The sequence below is a fragment of the Taurulus bubalis genome (genome assembly GCF_910589615.1).
Source record: "Taurulus bubalis genome assembly, chromosome: 2".
NCBI lineage: Eukaryota > Metazoa > Chordata > Actinopteri > Perciformes > Cottidae > Taurulus > Taurulus bubalis.
The window spans coordinates 11,050,020-11,072,690 of record NC_136590.1 but is presented as its reverse complement, the minus strand read 5'-3'; the positions used below and the strand labels follow the sequence as shown (position 1 = coordinate 11,072,690).

The window sequence follows — 22,671 nt, the reverse complement described above, 5'->3', positions numbered from 1 at the left end:
CGCACATTTGTGTGTGTTCATGGGGGAAATTAAAGCTAGACATTATTAAGCCTGCTCTGTTTTTTAATCCTTTAACCTCTTGTTCTTCGCCCTTTGTGTATTTACGCTATTCTTACAACAAACAAAAACAATCAAACAAACCCCCTAAAATAAAAAAGGATCACGAAAGCATTTTCCGTGGGGTCGCTTCTGTGCAGTATGTAGTTCACCTTCCGGCCTAGTAGGGGGCGCTGTAACAATAGCTGCAAAACGCAGTTAAACAAAAGCAGAAGAAGACGTTAGTTGCGGGAAAACTGAAGCGGATGCTTGCTGTGTTGATAACTCCAAACTGTAAGAAAACAGGGTAAATGTAGATTTGTTTTGTATTATTATTATTATTTACAACGAATCAGCGCTATTTCAAAAACTGTTGTCTACTCTTTGAGTCACATATTGTTCTGCTGAACTATTCGTGTCGATTGTCTCAATCTCAGAAAGTCATAAATGCAAGATTATAGCTAGTTGTGTAACCTTCCAAAAACAAATCATTGCAGCTAACGTAACGTTAGACGGTCTCATGTTTAGCTAACGCTAGCTAGTTCAGCTTCTGACACCATATGAACATTAAACAATATTTATAGGGGTACAATATACTTACCGGAAATTACCACTGAGTGCTAATTCTGATTTAACTCACTGGAATGTTGTGCTTATTAATCACATGTTTGCTGTTTGTCACATTGTGCTGCTATACAGTGTTACATAATGATTCTCTGTAGACACACCTAACAGTGTCCCCCACTAGTTTGCATTTATTAAGTATTTTAGAAACCTGAAGAAAAAATGACATTAAAACTCAATTAAGTGTCTACACAAAACATGCACAACACAGCAAGTAGGATTTAATCAGTTTATGAGCATGCGTGTCATAATGTATGCCACCCTGAATAGTGTTGTTGCCTCCTTTTTTAGATATAACATTACATCTGGCTATCTGTATGACAATACAATATATATGTACAGTAAATGTGATATGATCAAACATTAACATTGTCTTAACTTTGCCCTGCAGAGTTTGTCATAATCATAGATAAGGTCAGACTGAGAAGTTCACCATTCATCAACAATAGGAGATTTCAAAGCCATGGTGTGAACGATTAGGAAGCAAATATAACCATAGCAAGAACACTGTAATCCAGTATTCATATATATATATTTTTTCCACCTGTTCAGATGTGATGCCAATTACACTCTAATATTGGCCATGTGTTGTTTACAGCCTCTGAATGTGCGCTGATTTTTCTTTTATAGCTCTTAAAAATCACCATGAACACCCCGACAACCACCGATGTCAGAAAGGGTATTTCAGTCCTTTGGGAGACCCTGCAGTGTCCCATATGGTGAGTGACATGCAGACCAAGATGTATAATAAGCAAATTCTTCTGCACCTGCACAAGTTTTGGTGAATTAAAATGACCTAAAGGATTAGGTCATTTTGTTGAATTGTCATGTTCTTTACTGACTTACATACTTTCTTTCACATGTAGCTTGGATTTAATGACTACACCTATTACTACTAAGTGTGACCATCAGTTTTGCAAGTAAGTGATGTTTGATTACTCCTAATTTTGTCAACTGATATAAAAAAAAAAAACACTCACAAACAATACTTGTGTCCCTCCTCCTAGATTTTGTATGATGAAACTTTTGGACAACACCAAAAGCAGCAAGGCTAACTGTCCAGTGTGTAAAACCAAAATAACCAAAAGGTAGGATAAAATCAACAAGATGACACTGTAACCTTAATTTTTTTTTAATTCCTTATCATAAAATGTGTGTATTTGTTATGTATACAGAGGCTTGCAGGAGAGTCCTGGGTTTCAGAGACTGGTTGCAGGCTTGCAGGACATGATACGGGCATATGAACATGACACTGGCATCAACTGTAAGAGTAAATCAAAGACTTCTTAAAATGACTTTGTAAAATTAACTTACATTACAGTTTCTAATAACAAAACTTTGTATGGTTTCAGATTTCACTGGACTGTCCCAGCAGGAAGGACAACTGGGGTAAGACATTCGAACATTAAACTTGTCTCTCATTTGAAATAATCTAAATAATAATAAAAACTGTTTACGAAAAAGAACACACATCGAAACGATAAATACCAGGTGCTGGACAGAGGACATATAGAAAGACCCCGCACACCAGATAATGCTCTCGTGAAAATATATTCGATTCCCACCAAGTGATGTTTCGAGTGCCAAGCTCTTCTTCAGACAAATAATATAATAAAGTCCTTCAAATAAATACGAGGCCAGGCATAACACAAAGGCTAATTTATTCATAATAGTAGCTCATTTTGTTCTATCTTGTATTTTTTTTCTCTATCCAGAGTCACAGATGCGGAAGTTACTAAACATTGTCCTGATAAGTCATTCGGAGATACACCTGACAACATGCAAAATGTTGACAATGACGATCCTTCAAGGTCTCACTCCTCGACTATTGCAGGTAAAATATTGAGGCCATGTATTGTGCTTCAAATTTTCACTTGAAATGAATTGGCAGATTTACCTTTTTATTTAAAAGCTAGTTGTATTGTTCATTTTGAAAGTGTGCTGTCTTCTAAAAAGGTTATTTATTGGTTATTTTCTCATTCCTTTTTTTAGCCCAGAATGGGTTTGCAAAACTGATGGGACTTGAAGACACAAGTCCTATGACGACAGAAATTGAAGGCCTGGACAGTGGACTTGGTGAGGCCCCACCAATTTCTGACAAGAAAATGCACAGCCCTACAGATAATTTGGAACCAGTGGAAACCGTAACACACAAGACTAGAGGCAAAACAAGATTCCTCCAATTGGAGAACGCCTCCCTTCCTCCATCATTAATTTCAGACGAGACTGAACACCAACCTTTAAGAAAGTTCTCTAGGAAGAAGCAGAAAAAGGATTTGGAGCCCGACAAGATTCTGGAGGAAAAACAGAAGAAGAGTCGACAGAAAGTTGCTGAGTGGCTCATGAAGGTTCCAACTGAGGGAAGTCTCGAGTTAGATAATCTCAACCAAGACACAGACGATTCTGACAGCTGTTCCTCTGCTTCAACAATAGATATAAATAAACACAACAGTGATGTGAATCCGAAGAGAGAGGAACGTGCTAAAGCCCTTGAAGAGCAGGTGTTTGGTGCTGTCTACAAACGAGAGAGAAGAGGGACCAGGGCCATCTCTCCTCCACGTCATGCTTTTAGCAAAACACTAACAACCAAAGAAATACAAATTATCCCTAAAATAAGGAAGAGGAACACTCTCACTCCTGCAGATTTTGTCAAGAAAACAAGCTCTGAAGATAAAAGTGAAAGCAGTATGGAAGAAGAGCAGCAAGGTATAGAAGAAGGAAATGACACCAGCAGTGACATTGTCACAAAAGCAAAACAGACGGAGGTTATGGAGGAAAATTCTATATACAAATACGGGGAAGAGTTGAACAACATGCCAGAAAGTGACATAATTGATGACAACAATGATGTTCCCAGTTCTGCGTCTGATATTGGACAGCTACCACTCAGAAAGTCAACTAGAGGGACACGTAACGCTCTGCAGCAGGTCGACAGCGATTTGCAAGAGCAAGCTAAGGCAGACAGCGCTGAGCAAAAGAAAACGGAGAAGAGGAAAAGTAAAAACATGAGGTCAGAAAAAGGCAAGCCTGCTCGAGGGCCAAAACCCCTCGTTCTGGTTGGAGTTAAAAATGGAGAAACCAGTCCTATGGCTAGACCGAGGTCAGAAGAAGTTCAAGTTCACATTGAGAATTACCCGAGCAGCGAAGACCAAGAAATCCCTGTCATGAGACTCACCAGGAGAAGCAGGAGACTTCAGCTCTTCGCTGAGGAAGTCCAAGAGAGTCACAAGAAAGCGAACTTGAAAGCCAATATAGCTGAAAAAGACAGCAATGTTGCAAAGCAATCTGAGGAAGCTAAAGGTGTAACATTGGACAATAAGGCATTACCTCAGAATGGAAACATGACTCCGGTGGCTGAAAGAAACGGATGTATTTTTGATCAAGAGTTAGAAGAAATAGAAAACATGGAGTCTGGTGAGAGAACATCTTATTTGAGACCAACAGGAGATGTTAAAGAGTCCATCGCTGAAGTGCCGGATGTTGAACTGCAAGCTAATGCTGCGCGTTATGTTGCTGTGGTCCCAAGCTCCACAAGTCCAGCTACAGCTGTGGTAGATCTAACACGTGAAAGTGACGACGAAGGCAATACTCGGTTGGAAACGTTCGCTCGCCAGACAAAATGTGCCGGAACAGAAGAAGAGGAGGATAAGAATGACAGCGAGCTGGACACAGAGCAACTGCTCAAGAGCTTCAAAGCCACTAAAAGAAAATCTTTCCTTCTTGGCGGTCCAAATGTGAAGAGAAGCCGTGGTTTAGACCAAGAAAACCTGCAGGCTGCAGAAGCAGAGGAAAACCAGGGAGTTTGTTCTGATAAATCGAGAAAAAATCAGATTTACACAAAGGTAACTGAAATCACCAAGCAGGAGGCATTAAGAGACAATGAATACTCATCTTGGAGTGATTTTATCTCCCCTTCTTACTCACCCGCCCAAACAAGAAAGCCAGATATTGAGAAACCAGATCAAGTGGTGGTAGAAGCCTCGATCCCTGATGGCAGTTGTTCAGGTCAAGACAGTGCTGGTGGTAACTGTGTCTCCAGGAATAGTATCAGTAGTGCCCTCACGCCTAATAAAGTGTCAAAGCGGGATATTGAAAGTCCTCATCTTTCTGTTGTGCCTCAAGTGTTCGATTCTGGCCTCTGCTTCAGAGCCGTTGAACACGAGGAGCTAAATGAACCCTCAAAGTGTTCTCAAGTGACGGAGAATCAGCTGGACTGCACCGCGAGGGATGCTGGCCAAGGGAAGGAGATGAGAGACGGCATTTTGGTGCCCAATTCAGCTGCTAGTGGAACACATTACGTCAACAGCGCTCAACATTTTTTACATGCAGAGTCTTTAACTCCCGATGGCCTTGGACTTCCAGTTGTACAAATTGTCCACGAAGCAACGTCGCACAGTAATGGTAGCGGAGAGCCGAGCTCCCATTCCTCCATCAAGAGCCTGGCCAGGGAGAGGACCAGGGCAAGGAGGCTGGAGTCGTCGTCTGAGTCGGACTGCACTGAAGAGGGATTACCCACTTTGACAGAACTTTTCGGAGCATCAGCTCCTCCTCCCGCTGTGACGACGGATCAGGGAGACTCCAGTGAAGCTCATGGATGTGAGGGTGCTACAGCTGGTGGAGAGCAACAGTTGAGCCGTCCACCTGAGTGCCCGAGCCCCGACTGTGTTAATTCCAGCCAAGCGTCTGTAGACTTGTTTGGCACACCAGAGGAATGTAAGTTGATTCTCACTAACTAAAATAGTTTAAATGTTTAGCTTTGCAGTCTGCTGAGATTAACCAAAACAAAAGCCTTCTCTTTTGTCACTAACCTTCCAAAGAAGTGCTCTGTTGTTTCCCACTCTTATATTTTGTGTAAAAAAAACAACAACTCATTCTCGGAACACGAAACAATTTGATTATTCCCTCTCTGCAGGTAATGTCCCAGTGAACGACATCACCGTTTCCTCACAGTTCGAAACCTCACAATTTTCAAGCGAAGTCCTCGTAACACAGGTACATATGATTATGTTCTCAATTACCTTTTTTTTCATTGTATGCAGTATGGAATGCATCCTCTATTGAAAAATGGCAACGAAGTCGGTGCATGAACAAGCTTTGATTCTTGATTCTTTTTAAATCCGTCTAGTTGCTTGTTCAGCGTTACCTGGTCGCATTGTGCTCCCAGTGATGCACTGCCAGCTTACGCCCCATAGAGGGCGACCTCGACACTTTCCCAAAACCCAACTGTCAGCTCTGGATGACGGACTACCTCGCTCTGTAAAAAATGTCCCCCTCAGCAGCTTTCTAAATTGCATTTCATTTAGGTTAGAGGAAATGCCGCCTAGAAGATGATTCTTGTTTTCTACCTCATCCATCTTCCAGCGCTTTCACTTTTATCTGTCGACTGTCTTTGACTGGGAGTGTAAGTTTCACACCCTGGGGTTTAGCTAGGGCCCAGGATTACACCCTTTTGAGACTACAGCGGTTTGGTATTATTGTGCTCCGTGTCTGTGTGATCAATACACTCGCGCTGTCAACTTAACGGATGAAATTCAAAGTCTTAGTCCAGTGAAGCGTTGAAACCCGCTTCTAAACCAAGAGACCCTGTTATTTCAAACCAGCACCAGTTGAAAAAGCTGTTGTCGCCTCTCCCCCTTATTTTGTGCCCTTTTATTTATCTTAAATATTATATAATCACCTTTTCGCTCTCTTATTCTGACGTGTTTTCCTCACTAAGTGTTGTCTGGCTGAAAAAGCACTCATTCTCTTCCAATAATGAATGACTGGCTGAGTGTTGGTCCCTCCTCATAGATTGGCAGATTGCAGCTTTCTTTTCCTCTTATTCCCGCTCGTTAAGTGTTTGTAGTGTACGACTCATGTTATTATAAGATGTTCTGCTTTACTTAGTGTTCTCCTCTCTCAGCAAAAGATAGAAATGCAGAAGGAGCTGGTGAGGTTGGAGAAGATGATGGCTCTGGTGTCGGAGGTGCTTCAGGAGAAAGAAGACAGTCCTCCAAAAGCAGTCCCCTCAGAAACAAATCAGAGCAGACAAACCACAGGTGTGCAGATAAGAAATGTCAAATGTTTTCACATAACTAACTCAAAATACACAATTGGCTCAAAGCAAAGATGCTTGATATGTAAGGATTATATGATATCTCAGTTAACCCCAAACCCATGTCTTTCTTTTGGGTTAGTTTAGTATTAGGTTTGTGCAAATATTGAGAGCTGATGATTGTTTTGTGTCGCCAGAAGCAGACTCTCAGAGACTCCTCCCGTGTGACCAGGACAAAGGTCAAAGTTCAGACCGGTAAGTGAAGCCTGGCAGACTGGACTCATAGCACTACTGCAAAGACATCTCTATTTCAACGCAGACATTTCTACTCTCACTGATCATTCTGTCATTTTAACATCTTTTCAGATGCATAATGTGTTTATTATAGTCAATCTGAAATGTATTACTATGAACCGTTTCATTTTTATAGGAAATGTGTTTGGCTTTGAATACATTTTCAATATAAATTACACTGAAAAATAGATAAAGAAACATTAAAAAAAACCATCAACACACAACATTGTGAGCCGGAAAATAAGTACAAAACACAGTACACTTAATAATACATTCGTGTGCTTTAGTTGAGCTTCATTGCTTCATCTCTGTTTCAAAAAAACAAACTGTGCTGCTGAAACATAATTTATAGTAACAGTCCAACTACAAGTAAATGCTGACTTATATTTATAACCACAGTACCAGTACAAGTAAACATTGCCTTATTTCCTGTCAAACATGAAAACTTGCCTCTCAACATTAAGTCATTGTTTAAAGTATGCAGAAAACGATCCGAGGAGCTGATGATATAACAGACAGCTGATTCTCAGGAATTGAACAGTTTGAAACCACATAGTAATCGTCGTCATTCCTAGAGGCAATTCTCTGTATTCATCTGTCTGATCATATGGTCTGTGAAAATGACAGAGAGATTTGTCATCATTTGGGATCCTTCTGGTCCCATCATGGGCTTCTCTTTTGTATTTGTGGTAATTACCAGTGCCTACAAAGTACGTGCAAGTTTAAAACAATAGTTTGACATTCAGGGAAATACGCTTCTTCAGAAAGATCTAGAACAGCCTCATATCTGTCCATTATATATGAAGCTACAGCCAGTTTGTTTTTGGTCACATGGTCAGTTAAATGATCAGCAGAGACAATCCTTAAAGTCAAACCTGACTTTGATAACAAATCTAATTAAATATATATCTTCACCACTGGGTTATAGTTCTTTTCTCAAAGGATTGTATACATTGTTAATACATTTTAAATTGAGCCATATTTCAATGCCGCAACATTAGGCAGAACAATAACTGGGGCAAGTGGCATGTAATTGGTCTCTTTGAATATATGTATGTGTGTGTGTGTGTGTGTGTTCGCGCGCCTAGTCTGGTTCTCAGAGGGTGATGCATCTCAAGAGGACAGGCGGATAATCTCACTAATGAACCCAGAATCTGTTTATGCTGTGGAGAATAAAAAAGTCATTACTGTCTGCATCTTATATGTCATTTAGAGCACTTAGAGAGTAACTTGTGTTGCCACAGTAATTTATCTCTCCCGCTTGACTGCTCCCCTACCAGCCTCTCGCCTTGCAGGGTTCTAAGTGCCGTCCTCCAGGCGAGCGACAGGGAGAGATGGAAAAAGATGGCAGATGAAAACGAGGAGGGCTTTAGCTGTACGAGTTCTAAATTAAAAAGTAAATACTCCATGAGCGCACTGGTGAAATTGGAAAGAATGGTTGGCTCTGGAGTATATGACAATTTTTCAATGAACCATTATCACTTAGGTTCAGGTAATTGAAATGCAGGCACGTGGCCAGTAGTCAGTATTTGCATAAAGAAATAAAGCCAAAAGAAAACAAAGGAAGGGAACTTCCAAAACTCTGTTTGCGTGCATTATCAAATTTCTTGTAATTTACATATAATTGATTATTGAGTTTCTGCAAGTTCCGAGTTCTGATCCTACATTTGCATCTAATACAACTGCACAGTCCAGTCAGAGAGTGTGAGGACAGTGTTTTTTATTGTTTTAACTCTAATCCAGCATATGTGATTTGAAATGAAACTGGCCATATGTTTATGTTGCCGCTGTTGAGCTTTAGGAACACAATTCACTTATTTTAGGACAGTATAAAGCAAGCAAGACTTTTCTGCGGGTGCACAGTACAACAGGAAACGTCTACTACATGATGAGCCCTAGAAATGGTTGCAGTTTGGTTCGGTTTAAGCACATAGACTGCTTGCTTTGGTTGAGATTTGGTTGATACTTACACACTCTAATAACGACCCTTAACACAAAGACGGGACAACCCAGGGGTTTTCTTTTTACCGCCAAATAGTGTAATAGTATTGATCGGCTCAGTCAGTCATTTGAAATGAATCAAAGTGCTCACATGTTCACTCACTGAAGAAGAGACTGAAGGCAGAAATGCTCCTGAAAGAAGAAACAAGTCAGTAAAGCTTCAGTCAGTCTGAGTATTTGTTAAAGATTCTGGATCGAAGACTTTAGACAATCATTGACTGCCAAGGATTTGCAACTAAATATTTACTTTATTTCAGCTCATGTTACTTTGAACTTTCTCTGCCCTAAAACTGTGAGACAATGAATTTCTGTTCATCAATTGTGGATTCAAACAACTTTAAATTAAAGACGAGAGTCAGCTTATTAACCATATAATGATTTTTTTAAATATTATGAACAATGTCTCACTGTCCCCTATTCTTCCTGACGTCACAGTATCATGAGTGAGCCTGCAATAAAAGATATGTTTTACCTGAGCATTAAGTAACCTAAACCCTTTAATTTATTGGGTTCTAGTTGTGTTGTGAAGTGCTGTCTATTGTGCTGTGTTATAACCATTAAGAGGAGTCTATCTTTTAGTTGCGGGAATATTTGGATTGGCTTTGGTCCGACGTCCTTCACTTCCAGCATGCAACAAAATACCATTAAGTTCAAATGTAGTTTTCAGACAAAAGCAGCACTTTACTCTACCAGCTGAATATAGAAAAAAACTGAAAAAAAGCCTTGATCTGCCCAAATAGTGACCTTGCAGATCAGCGCGGGACATCCCTTCAGTTGCTTTGGCAATTGAACTGCCATCTACACTACACTGTCTTATTTCCTTCAAAAGTTAATGTCCATGTCTCTTCTGCAGAGAAGCTGCTCCAGAAGTAGAGCGAGAGCCCAGCACAAGACCGTCAAAGCATGGCAGCAGAGCAGAGATGGGTAAGGCTACTGGTGAAGTGTTGAAATAATTATTATTATTATTTGTATATATATATATATATATATATATATATAGTTATTCTATGAAGGGTTAAATGCATTTCAATCTTCCAGTAGTACATGTGCAGAAAACGGAGACATTATTTTGAGCCTTTTTCCCCCCCTTAATCTGATGATTCAACTTGGATTCTGCAAGTATGGCTATAGATGTCTTTATGGCAACTGCCACCTGAAGACAGTAGCTCTTTATTGCTTCTCAAAATGTTTTAGTACGCCAGCAAAGTTTGGACTGAGTTCAGCAGAGTTTATGTGATTTGTCTGGTTCATTGTAGCCTGACTGTGTGGTTAACGAAGGTTAAGCGCCGTGTGACAAAAATGTGTTTGTATAAAGATACCCAAAATTAAAAGAATTAGGTCTGATCAGTCCTAACTGTTGCTGACGCTTTCTTTGTATTCGCTTGTTTTTCTCTCCTCAGCAGTGCGGAGCTCCACACACACACCGCCGGGACTGAAAGGCACCGCAGCCTTCAAGACGCCCTGTTCGAGTTCAGCTCCCAAAACATTAAAAAACATTGCTTCACCATTAGTTGGGCAAGAAGACAAAGAAAATAACACTCCTCCGAGAGATAGGAGTAAAACTAAGATTGTTCTGGTGTCGTCTGGATTAGACCCTAATGAACAGGTGCCCATTCAGCAATTCAATCAATAAATCTATTTCATGCTCTCTGTCGCAGGATACTCTAACCACTCGTGTTTTTTTTCTATAGCTCCTGGTCAAAAGGTTTGCCAAGCGAGTTGGTGCCCGTGTGGTTTCTAAGGTAACCCCGGAGGTGACCCACATCATAATGCACACAGGTAAGAAGACCCGCAGGCAGGTAGTTTGAACTTCTTTCACACAGTTCCCGGTGAAATACTAGGATAACCTTTTAGGTACCGTGAGTGATTTTCACTATTCACACGTGCACTACATTTAGGAACATTTCACACATGCCATGGCAATGCAGAATGGATGAGGTAAGGGGACAATCCAGCAGATGGTAATGCAACAGCGAGAAAGGTCAAATCCCCCGCGAAAACATTGGCGTAAATTCTAAACAAGTGCAGGTTAAAATACGTCATCATCATTGGCGTTTGTTCGCTTTTTCCTTGTGGAAGCGTTTTTCTGCCAGACGGACATCACTCTTTTCGTGCCTGCAATGTTGCTGCATTCATTCAGTTCTTTCTCTAAATGTGACTCTGCCTTGTGGTGGGAAATTGGCGGCGTAGATTTCCCTGAATATGATTAGATTAGAAAACTTTATTAATCCCCAGTGGGGAAAACTCATTTGTCACCAAAAGTCATACAGACAACAATAGACTCATACAGACAACAACAGACAAAGTGCACAGCAGACAAGAAATGCATTACAAAGAACAAACGACACCAGAAAATGCCATATGACACATGACCGACATCAGAAATATGCTAAATCTAAAAAACGCAACTAAAGGTGTTCATTAAAAAAAACGAACTGCTGCTGAAACAAAAGACCTCCCGAGTCGTTCAGTAGAACACTTTAGATCCCTGCTCCCATTCACACATGACCCCATGCAGGAAATGTTACTGAACATTTCAGGAATAAACTGCATTTGTGAAAGGGACTCATGACGACGTTGTTCCTTTAGTTGGGACTGTAACGATTGATCACGGGACTTTGCTTGAGACATACTGGAGCAATTAAAGATGCTCTTGGAAAATCCAATTTGCCTTCATTCCAGGTCCTGTTTTTCAATATTTTCCTGAGGAGGAACATTTGCATCTCCAGAAGTACATTTTCTTTTTATACGTAGTTACAGCTGGGATTGTGTGTCTTTTTAAGTACTCCTAAAATATAAGCTTTCTGTTTCTCCCTCACCTACGCACTTTCTCCTCCATTCATCCGCTTGTGGCTAATTACCCTCTCTGATAGATTATTTTTAATTCCAGAGCTCGCTGTCTCCAAAGCACCACATTAACTGTCACTGTTTAAGAAGCCTTATTTTAATGGCAGCTGTTTCCTGGGTAACCAAAAGGGGGAACGCTGGGACTCTTGATCTTTATGGTTAAAGGTTGGAAAGAAGCACGAGGCGTCCCATTCTAACCATTAGCATAAAAAAAATAATCATTTGAAATGAAGTTGTGTTTTAGGCGCATCAATAACAAGCACTTAACTCTTGCACAGAATGCAAATCAATGGATAATCACTATATTTCTTGGACGAAGAATAACCCCTGACCCTGCTGACCAACCATGATTCATCCCTTTTGAATATATTCTCTGTTTTAGAGGGTGCACAATCCTAAAAAGTTGATGCAATTCAAAAGAGCTGTTTGTTGTTCTTTATAATGTATTTACCCCAAGATTTACATAAGTAAATACAAGTTAAGCAACATAAATGATAACTTAGTAATAATGTAATTTCTTGGAAGAGTGGGAAATAACTATATATATATATATATATATATATATATATATATATATATTGTACCCTATTTTGCATCAATTTTAATGTTATTCTTTCAGCGTTGCCTCTAAGAGCATGGAGGTATTCTTTTCTTCGCATTATTTGTATTTTGCATATCACAGTATTTGTTAATTCTGTAATAAGAACCATTGAGCAAATTGTACCTTCATATTACATTAAACGTGTCAAATGAAGCTGTGTTTATGTGTGCACATGCACTCTGTTCACATGTCTGTCTCTTCTCTTCTCTGCCAGATGAACAACTGGTATGTGAGCGCACACTCAAGTACTTCCTTGGCATCGCAGGCAGGAAGTGGGTGGTGAGCTGCCAGTGTAAGTCCTGATTTAGTTTATTGTCAAGCTCCCAAGATCAGTGATGTGTTTACAATAATTACGATAAATAGAAAACAGCATGATGTGGAGGGATAGGCTGGAATAAAAGGAGTGTTGCATAATACAGTCGCCACCAGAATAGTGTTTGTGCTCCAGACAAAAATCTTTAAAGTTGTTTCTCTCCTCTCCGCAGGGATTTCAGAGTGCTTCAGACAAAAGGAACTCCTAGATGAGGTATGTGTGTGTCTGCGTGCCCCTCCAGTTTGTGCAACGGTGACTTTCTGTGATCTCTGTATGTCTCGATGTCGAATTAATGCTGCGTGATGAATCTCTCCATGTGGTTCGTTGTGATACCTCCATAGATTATTTGCCATCCACTTGCATTAGTAATCCCTCCATCTGTTTCTGTTCTATGCAAGTATAATTCTTTGCCAAGCTTTGTTTAGCATCTCCATTAATTTAAAACTATTGCTCCTCCATCCAGGCCGGTTCATAAGCATTTTTATGCATTATATAGTGGATGTAGAGATGGACTTCATACAATTATAAGATGAACTCTGTCAAAATGACGAATGTTCAGCGTACTCTTGGAGCGCATTTGACCTTTTTTTAAATATATCTAATTATTTTAGCTGTCTGTCAGCTTACAATAAGTCTTTTTTTATGAGATGAGAGTGAATAATTGCTTCACTACTGTAAGTGAGGTCAATGTACTTTTTCTTTGGTTTCCAACAGAGTGTCTTTGAAGTAAGAGGTGACGTGGTGAATGGACCCAACCACCAGGGCCCCATGAGAGCTCGTACCAGTGAAGACAATAACGTAAGCACTTTACAGACCGAACAGATTATACTGTGGTATTATATCTGAACAGCCCCGAAGGTGAAGGCTAAAGTCAGTCCCCAAGAAATCACAGAGGCTTTGTGTGACTCTTTTCTTTCACCTGCCGCTGTGTTATGATCTTACTTTACACACTCATAGATACTGGCACATTTATTCATCATCGAATATTAATGACTCATTTTCCAACAATCACATTTTAAATTCATAAAAAAAAAAATCATCCTCAAGTTAAATACATTTGATTTATTTTTTATTAAAAGCTCAAAAGCTAAAGCGCTTCATCAGGACTGTGTGGGTGTGGTTTGATGGAAACGTAAGCAAACAGCCTCACAACTGTCAACACATTAAATTCAAATGTTGCTAAACGGCGTACTAATCCAATCAGCAAACATTTAAATGATAATGTGGTTTTCAGCTTCTCCAAACTACAAGATAACGAAATGCGCTCATTGGCAGTCATTGAATAATTTCCTGTATATCGGTAGTTTGATTTAATAACATAATTGAATAAACAAGTAATAATAACATTGAACAGTGAAACAAACAGAACAGAACATACAGCATCGAGTGAAGAGGCCCCTCTCTTTCTCACAATATTAATACAGCTCAGGCCTTTATCAGAATGACATCATTTATTTGACTTTGTCTGCATATTTGGCATCAGTCCATTCTATCAGCATTTTAACAACAGACCATAAACTAAAAATATAGATCTGATGAAGAGGCACAAGTCAGCTAAACACTCATCCCCCTCAACACCGGAAACATGTCAACAAAAGTAATGTGTACTCCTAAAAAAGTGACTGATTTAAAACCGGTTGATTTTCCTAATACAAAAACCCGATTCGAAAAGAGAAAGAAAAACAACATCCTTGTTGTTTGTGAAACTATGTCCAACCTCAAAGAGCAGTCTGATTCTATAAAGAAAATCAAATAGTGTCACAATAACAAACGGCACTTCAACCTGTTTCTTCCTATTGCACCAGCCTCTTAGCTCAGGCCCTGTTGTAAAAGCTAATGGTAATTTTCCTCCTGGTGTGCGGCCAGCAGGACCGGTTCTGTTGCCACTGAGGGGGAAAATTAGAAATGGCTAGATGTCATGTTGGCCGTATCGCTGCCTTTGAAGAACTTCCGCTAATTGAATTAGCTAGTAATTTCAGGCTTATTTAAGTGGCTTCAACGCAGCGCCGGCACTTTGATGGAGCCCGGACAGATTGTCCCGTTCATGCTCGCTTTCTGTCACCTGCCTGTGACAAACAGACCAACAATGAAATGCAGTGCCAGGACTCTGAGTCTGTCACCAGAATGTTGATGCAATGGAAATCAGCCAAAGAAACTTTTGAGTGTATATGTTTATAAATATATGTGTAGGGTTTTCGAGTTATCACATCACACACACACTAATACCTCCTGAAGGACATTAGGTGTTGTCTAAATTAAAAATCTGTAGCAGAAACACTTTTTAATCTCACCAAGCCCCTCTGGCTAATGATTATTGGGGACGGACGGGGAGGTGTGAAAAATTAGTATTTCTCTCAACAGCAGCTTGGACATTTATTTCCTTCACTTCCATCCAGCCACACACGCTGTATATAAGGCTGGGATGTGAGTCACACATTTGCTTTCTGTAGTTACAATGGTTCAGGAAGCAATTTTACATTTACCATTTCAAGTTTATTGACCCTGAGTGCAATAAAAACAATGTCCGGCCGTTGTTCTTTATGTGCTTAAAGCGTGATATTACCTTGCTGAAGTTGGATCTGTTTGCTCTTTTCTATTCAACTTATCCCTGAATTTACAGCATGAGCAAAAAATGAAGGTCATGTTTGCAGAATAAGTGAGGAATAGCTATTATACATTTGCAAGATATGCGTGGTGTTTGAGTTCTACCAGTGTAACCCTTCAGACAAAAACATACCCAGCTGTGTTTGTTCCAGCTGTTCACAACCAGTAATATTGCACACTGTCCCAAAGATTAAATTCCTGAAATAAATGTCCTCTTTTGCTTGACTACAGACATTTTGCAAAAAATGTTGCAGAGATCTCAAAGATAATTTTTAAAAATCCTTACTTTGTGTCTTCTTGTTCTTTTTAGTTGCTCATGAAGGGCTACACGATTTGCTTCCAAGGGCCTTTTACAGACATGACAACAGGTAAGTCACATCGCCACATCGCTAGACATGTCCAGGCTCAGAGGACGAAAAGTAACATGCAAATGGAATCAGGCAATCACTGAGTAATGTAACTAATTTTAAGATTTTGTTAGGACGTGTCAGATCAAATAGAAAGTGTCAAACTATTACAGCATCATAACTGTAGGCCAGTAGAGCCCAATCATTGGAACAACAAGTTCCCCCGTTATTTTTGCTGCCTACTCTTGCTCGAGGCAGTATTAGAAGACTTGTTGTATTGAAGAATAGCCACTACTTGTTCCTTTATAATAAAGTATATCTTACCTTATCTTATCAATCAACGTACGGGTCAATTCTACAATTTTAATTTGTGGAAAAAATAGCACTCAGTTAATTTATGCAGAATTATTTATCCCAACACCCACATTCCACTTGGAAAATGTTTTGCGATGACCTTACATTACTCCCTGGCTCACACAGATGGTGAAGAAGTGGACCTAGCTATGTTCGTCTTTACATGTTTAGCAAAGAGGTTTCTCGCAGTGAGGGGAGTTAGTGATTGTTGACCTGCATTTTTTTATCTAGGTGTTTCTAAAGTTGGACATATAATTGCCATTTCTATATACCATATAATGTATGTAATGAGAGACTAGCTAAGATTGTTCAATAGACTTGAATATAGTCAGATATATTGTACAAAACCTTTCATACACTTTATGGCCATCTCTAATTACTTCCTTTTTGTTGCCCCCATGTTGCACAATCTTTTTATATTTCTGTTTGAGAAACACAGCACTCAAACGTCACATGAGTCGCAGCACCTCGATAATGTGTGATTTTACACTTTACACTTTAATTTACATATGCTTTCAAAGAAAAGGCTGCAAAAAGCTGTTTTTTTTTTTCTTTATGCAATTGTTGCCTTCTTCAGCTGCCATCATGCTGTTTTCACTGTTCTGTTTTCTCAATCAGGAATTGCTTTGCTCAACTGCACTTATTCAGTTTTATTGATGTCTGTTTCCTGCAGGACTCTGATAGACAGCCACCCGCTTTGCTTTAAAAGAGAAGGGGAAAAAATAACAATAAAAAGAAAAGTTATAGTTGCTCACGGAGGTTTTGACTGTGACGCAGCTTGAAACATTCAGTTTTTTAACCCAAGCTGTCATTTGTGGCGCTGGAGAACAATGACGAGTGTTTCCAGAGTGTGGGTGGATTGAATACCCACCTTTGAGTTGTGTGAGACATTTTTGGTGTTGTGTTGTCATATTGCACAGTGGTTTCTACGGTGTCAGTTAGCTGCCTGGTATTGTTTTATTAACATAAAGTAGAAACAAGCCATAAGTTGTTGCCAAAGTACTTTTTGATGTTCTCATCTTCTAAAATTGGTGTACATATCCTGGTCAGCCTATTTTGGTCAGAATTATTTAAACTCTTAATGACCTCCAAGTTCAAGATAGAGAGGAGTTTGGTTGCCCTTCATGCAAAGTATTTTTGCTTTACCCTTCCCGACATGAATGAATGGACAGATAGATCATGGGTGAAGGTCTCAGGGGGGACATTGCTTAAAACCCCACAAGGCAGCATTCCTTGGTTCCTTCTTCCTGGGGCTTTAAAGTGCTCCTGCTGAATCGATGAAGCTTTGCTAATGGGCCGACATCTGCTAGCTAGCGTGTGGAGTTTAAAGACTTTCTTCTACATGGCACAGACATGATGACGGAGTCTGTTTTTCTTCAGCCCGAAAAGATTTCATCCATTATTTAATTGCTTGTGTTTGTGTACGTTGAACGATGAGGTTACCTCAAGCTTACACCGCAAGTTGATTGAGGTTTTCCTGACGTGAGTGTTCTCATGTTAAAGGTAGCAAATAACAGAAGCTGTTCAGGTTGTATGAAATGTTTTTTCCCCCACATATGGAGCTTTAAATGTCTGTTGTCATATTATGTGGCGTCAACAAAAAAACGTTGTTTTTACTTTTTTTTTACTACACTGTGTAAACAGGAGCAAACTGTTTTTTGACCGCAGTAATTGAATCTATCTAAAAAAGATATTTATATCACAAGTCAGAAACAATCCTGCGCAACCAACCATTTGAATCTGATTCTACAAATAGTTTAATAATCTAAATATTATTAATATTAGTGCCACCTTTTATCATTCTTTATCTGCAACTGTTCAGAAACACCGGGTTTATACAGAATTCATTGACATGCAAAAAAAAAAAACGGCTGAGCAGCATTCTGCAATTCTGATTCAGGACTCGATGTCACCATTATAAAGCTACACAGTATTCAGTGCATTCCTAGAAGCTGTGGATCTGATGTATTTTTTTAATTTGTGTTTGACGTCTGATATATGTTGAAATATATAAACCCATTTTTCCTAAAGCAATGTGTGTTGACAGATTGAGTGAGATATTGATTTGAGGGGGGACTTGGGTATCGATCTGTTTTCCGTCCTTCCGATCAAAGGAAGTCTCATCTTAAAACGATTCTGCTCACTCGGTATCCTCTCTGGGTCAAAGGTGGTGTACAGAGAATACAATTTAGGTGTGACCAAGATGCCGTTATCAAACTTGGTTTTTACCAAAACAGTCAACATTTACAGCCAACTTTGTGTGTTTGTGTTTATTCTAGATGAAATGGAGTGGATGGTGGAGCTCTGTGGAGCAGCTGTAGTCAAAGATCCACTTCTCCTCAACAGTAAACAGGTAAGAGGGTCGCACACTGGGCCTTCATGTTGGTCAGTATCATTTAAACAAAGCTGAAAAGCAGGGATGATTGTTTTAAAATCAGATCAGTGATATTTGAGAGTTTGCAGTTGAGTGATTAACAAAAAGAACAGAAGAAGACCTGTGACTTATAAATGATAAGCAATATAAGGTGATTTAACAAACTCATTTTAGTCTGTTTTTTATCAAACTCTGGTGCGGATCGTTTGGGCAGTTGTGAAGGCATTACTCGCACTCCGGTGTGGACCAAAACAACTGGTCCAAGCGTTCACGGACCGTTTACAAGCAAGCCATAGTGCTGTTCGATTGCAGTGAGAACATATTCTGACCCAAATACAGGAAGTGCACACAAAACGCCGGGTTATGAGCTGCCGGCGCGGCTAGTCACACAGGTAAACGACAGGTTAACCTAAGTGGGAGAGGACATGTTGGCCAAAGAGAACAACCAGAATATGCTAAAGTAAGTCCTCAAAATTAGTTTAGTTCTTGAAGATAATCTGGAAGAGAAGGGATTTGTGCCGTGTGAAAAAACTTTGACAGCATTATTTAAAAGTCGTCAATTCCCTGCATTGAAGTGGCATCTATTTTTATTTGGTGCTGTTTAACCAAACAAGACTAAATAGAAAATGAACCAACAGTTGCTTTTCACTCTAAATAAGACAAGCCAAACGGACCGAGGCTTGTGAAAGCTCCCTCGGCAAACTATGAGCTGCAGGCACTTAGTGGCCGCCAGTGAAGTGATTGCCCTGAACAATCCTTTGACTCACAAAGCTGCAGCTCCATAATGTCTATTATTTGCCTCCTGGGTTTGATTTATTTAAAATGTTTTTAAATCCCCCCGCATCCAATAACCGTTACATCCGTATCAACCAGCAAGTTTCAAGCCAAGACATTGCATGTTGCTAATACATAATCCAACAGGCAGGTGTGAAAATGTTATTTATTTCCAATTTGTCTGCCTTTTAAAAATATACGTTCTACTTGTTGCTAATTTGTAATTCCAAATTCGGGATAATTTATTTCGTTTTGTGATGCAGATCTCCCATCAGCTGGTCATTGTGTCTGGATCAGAGTCGTCATCCACGTACAGCAGTGAGTCTAAAATTACATTTTCATCTTCTACTTTCATAATGTATCATAGTAATTCTCAGTCAATCTCTCTTTCATTCTCTCTCACTCACACACACACACACACACACACACACACACACACACACACACACACACACACACACACACACACACACACACACACACACACTCTCGTACAGAGTTCATAAAGATAGAGATTTGCAGCGGCTGTAGCTGATTTGAATAATTCCTTCATGGCTTCACCTCAGGTTTTAAGTGAGTCAGATAACCATTCTATACTGTCTATCATTAAACCTTGCTATATTATAATTGTTTTCTCACCACAGTCATAACATTTTCAATCGGCCGTCAGCCTCTCTGCTGCAAGCGTACGTTAAGCAAGTTTAGAAAGAAACTTGGTAATTATTGAGAAGACATGTTGTCAATGCAAGGACAATTTTCAGCTAAAGTCTATTGTTTTCCTGTGTTTGGACACTTGAAACGGCATCAACAAAGAAACCGAGTGGAGGCTGTTTTAAATCATTTAAGGCAAGTCATACGATTTATTGAAAACCTGCTCGACCAAGCACGAGTGTACAAATGTCCTTTTAAGAAAAGGAGAGGAAGCAAATGTTTTCAAACTAGCCAACTAAGTTAGCTACCTGCAGTTTGTTCCCTTAGTTAGATGTGTTTTTTTGACATACAACTTAAGATTTGGCATGATAAGGTGGCAAGTAGCTTGGAAAAGGAGTGTGTTGCCGACTGCGGCTCAGTGGTAGAGCAGAGTCGTCCTTCAGAGGATCGCTCCATGTCAATGTGACCTTGAGGCAAGACACAAATTGCTCCCGTAGCTGTACCTACGGTGTATGGACGGTATGATAGAGTCCTGAAAGGCAGGTGGCACCCTGCATGGTAGTCCCTGCCATCAGTGTATGAATGGGTGTGAATGATGACGTAGTGTGAAAGTGGTCGGAAGGCTTTGAAAGCGTTACACAAGTACAGGGTACCATTCACCCAACGCAGCTTGCTAGACAATGCTAGCCAGCCAACATGGCCAGGCTGTCTTCATTAGCTTGTAAATGCTAATACCTAATACACTCTTGTCTCATAGAAAAAGAGAAGTTCTTGTCATATTTTTACTGGGATTTTTATTTTGTTTCAGTCTGAAACTAGCAACCATAAGATAAGATATTCCTTTATTAGTCCCACAGTGGGGAAATTCCAGGATTACAGCAGCAGATGGGTAAGGTGCACACAAGAGACACATAGTAAAATAAAATAAGTAATATATGATATACAAGTAATATAAATAAACAGTAAAACAGTAATGAAAAGCAGTAAAGAATCCACAGTAGTAATATTATATATTAGTGTTAGCATTAGCATTAGCAACACCATCTTTTGACAACATTGGAGAAAGGTGAAACTCCAGCCTGAAATTATAATGATGAATTTTTCTAAACTGATCTAACACACTTAAATAAAGAAATAATTTACCTATTTGTCAGCATAACCACATTATAACTTATTTCATTTATTTTTTCTGGTGTGTGTTGAAAATACATCCAATGCAAACACTGTGGTCCTCATATTCACCTCATATTTAGAAAAGGCTGTTATAGTCAACGCAGTAAATATGTGCATACATATTAGAGAAACTGAACATCATTTTTCAGGATTAGTGAGTGGTTAGAAATAGTTTGAGGTCAGTTTGCTTATCTGAATAAAATTTAGTGAATGCACGGTCCCCATAATTATAGACATTCTGACTAGTGTGTGCCTGTCTGTGCACCTGTTAGCACATGGATTTGACTGCATTTTGTGGCTGTGTGAGGTCCAGTTAGAAAGTGGCAGAATGGTGAAATGGCAAACGCTGCAAAAACGAGACAGGTTGCCATTCCCAACAAGAGCGAGGGGGAGTGTCTTGCCAGGAACGGGAGTGTGAAGGATGGTCGGCAGCAGAGAAATGGCCGAGAGAAAATGTCATGTTGGAGCTAGGGGAAATGTCGAAACAAGTTAGCTACAGAAGAAAGCCGCTGCCATGGCACGAGGCGGGTTGACAGTTTGAAACTGAGAGGGAGCAAGTGGCGCTCGTTCCCCATCCTCCCTCCTCCTGGCATCCCAATTTGCACTGCTGCATATTTAATGCAGCTTTTCCTCTTCCACGTCCTCTGGCACTCATTGCCCAGGTAATCGAGTAGCCCCCGCTATTCCCCTTTATTCTCTTCTTCGGCACCATTGATTGAAATCACACCCATCTCTCTCTTCCATTTTCTGATGTCATGGAAATGTGTGAATATATGAGCGCACACGCTCCAGATTATGTTTTACAAGTAAAAGAAATAATGATGTACATAATAATACCAATAAAAAAAAGAAGACAGGAATCTATCAAAAAGACACAAAATAACCAAAGTAATGCAACATTAATTAACTAATAATGAATCATGAAAACACAAAGAAAAAGTGCTAAATTAGACATCATTGAGATTAGTCACCATGGATTAAATGTAGAATTAAATGTTTTAATTAGAAATGATAGCAGGCTCTTAATTTGCTGGTTTCATATCGGTGTGCGCTTCTTCCAAATGTTTTCCTTTTGAAGACTTACCTCAAACCTTCTGCTTAACAGGTCTCTCTAGACATGCGACAGTCGTGACTCGTGGTTGGCTGTTGGATACAGTGGCGACCTACAGCCTCCAAAACTACAACAAGTACACAACTTGAGCTGAAGATCCAAGTGCACCTACAGCCATCACACATTTTACAACTTCATGTTTTTTTTATGTCCAACACTACATCTAAACTGCCATCCATCTGTTTTCTTTACAACGCTCTTTGTATTGTGTTCGCATGACATGATGATGATGATGATGTGTATATAAAGTTTAATCAACAGAAGAGCTGAACTGAGTCTTTTCTTCTTTGTTATATTTCATCACACAGGAAATAGAGCACACTTACATCTATCAGTGCAACTCACAATAACAACTGTAAATATATTAGAAAATGTAATGGGCCCAATGTAGCAAATCTGGACATAACAGACAAGCTTTATTGTGGATTGACCTCTATTCTTGGAATAAAAGTATTGTTTTAGGCGACTAATTATTTCAAGTCTATCACTCTATACCAGAGGTGGACAAACTACGGCCCGCAGGCCGGATCCGC

General features: G+C 39.7%; 1 protein-coding gene across 1 annotated transcript; it reads left to right on the top strand.

Moving 5' to 3' along the window:
- Nucleotides 1-1,305: 1,305 nt before the first annotated feature.
- Nucleotides 1,306-22,251, top strand: LOC306753467 (uncharacterized protein; the record flags this gene model as incomplete). The annotated part of the gene is made up of 20 exons (XM_079237332.1): nt 1,306-1,379; nt 1,527-1,580; nt 1,668-1,748; nt 1,836-1,924; nt 2,013-2,049; nt 2,376-2,494; nt 2,653-5,373; nt 5,573-5,652; nt 6,563-6,698; nt 6,892-6,949; nt 9,843-9,913; nt 10,390-10,595; nt 10,681-10,768; nt 12,652-12,729; nt 12,923-12,963; nt 13,465-13,548; nt 15,665-15,722; nt 18,335-18,408; nt 19,467-19,521; nt 22,133-22,251. 20 exons carry the CDS (start codon nt 1,306-1,308, stop codon nt 22,225-22,227), a joined length of 4,299 nt encoding a protein of 1,432 aa, XP_079093458.1. The 3' UTR covers nt 22,228-22,251.
- Between the last annotated feature and the right edge of the window lie 420 nt (nt 22,252-22,671).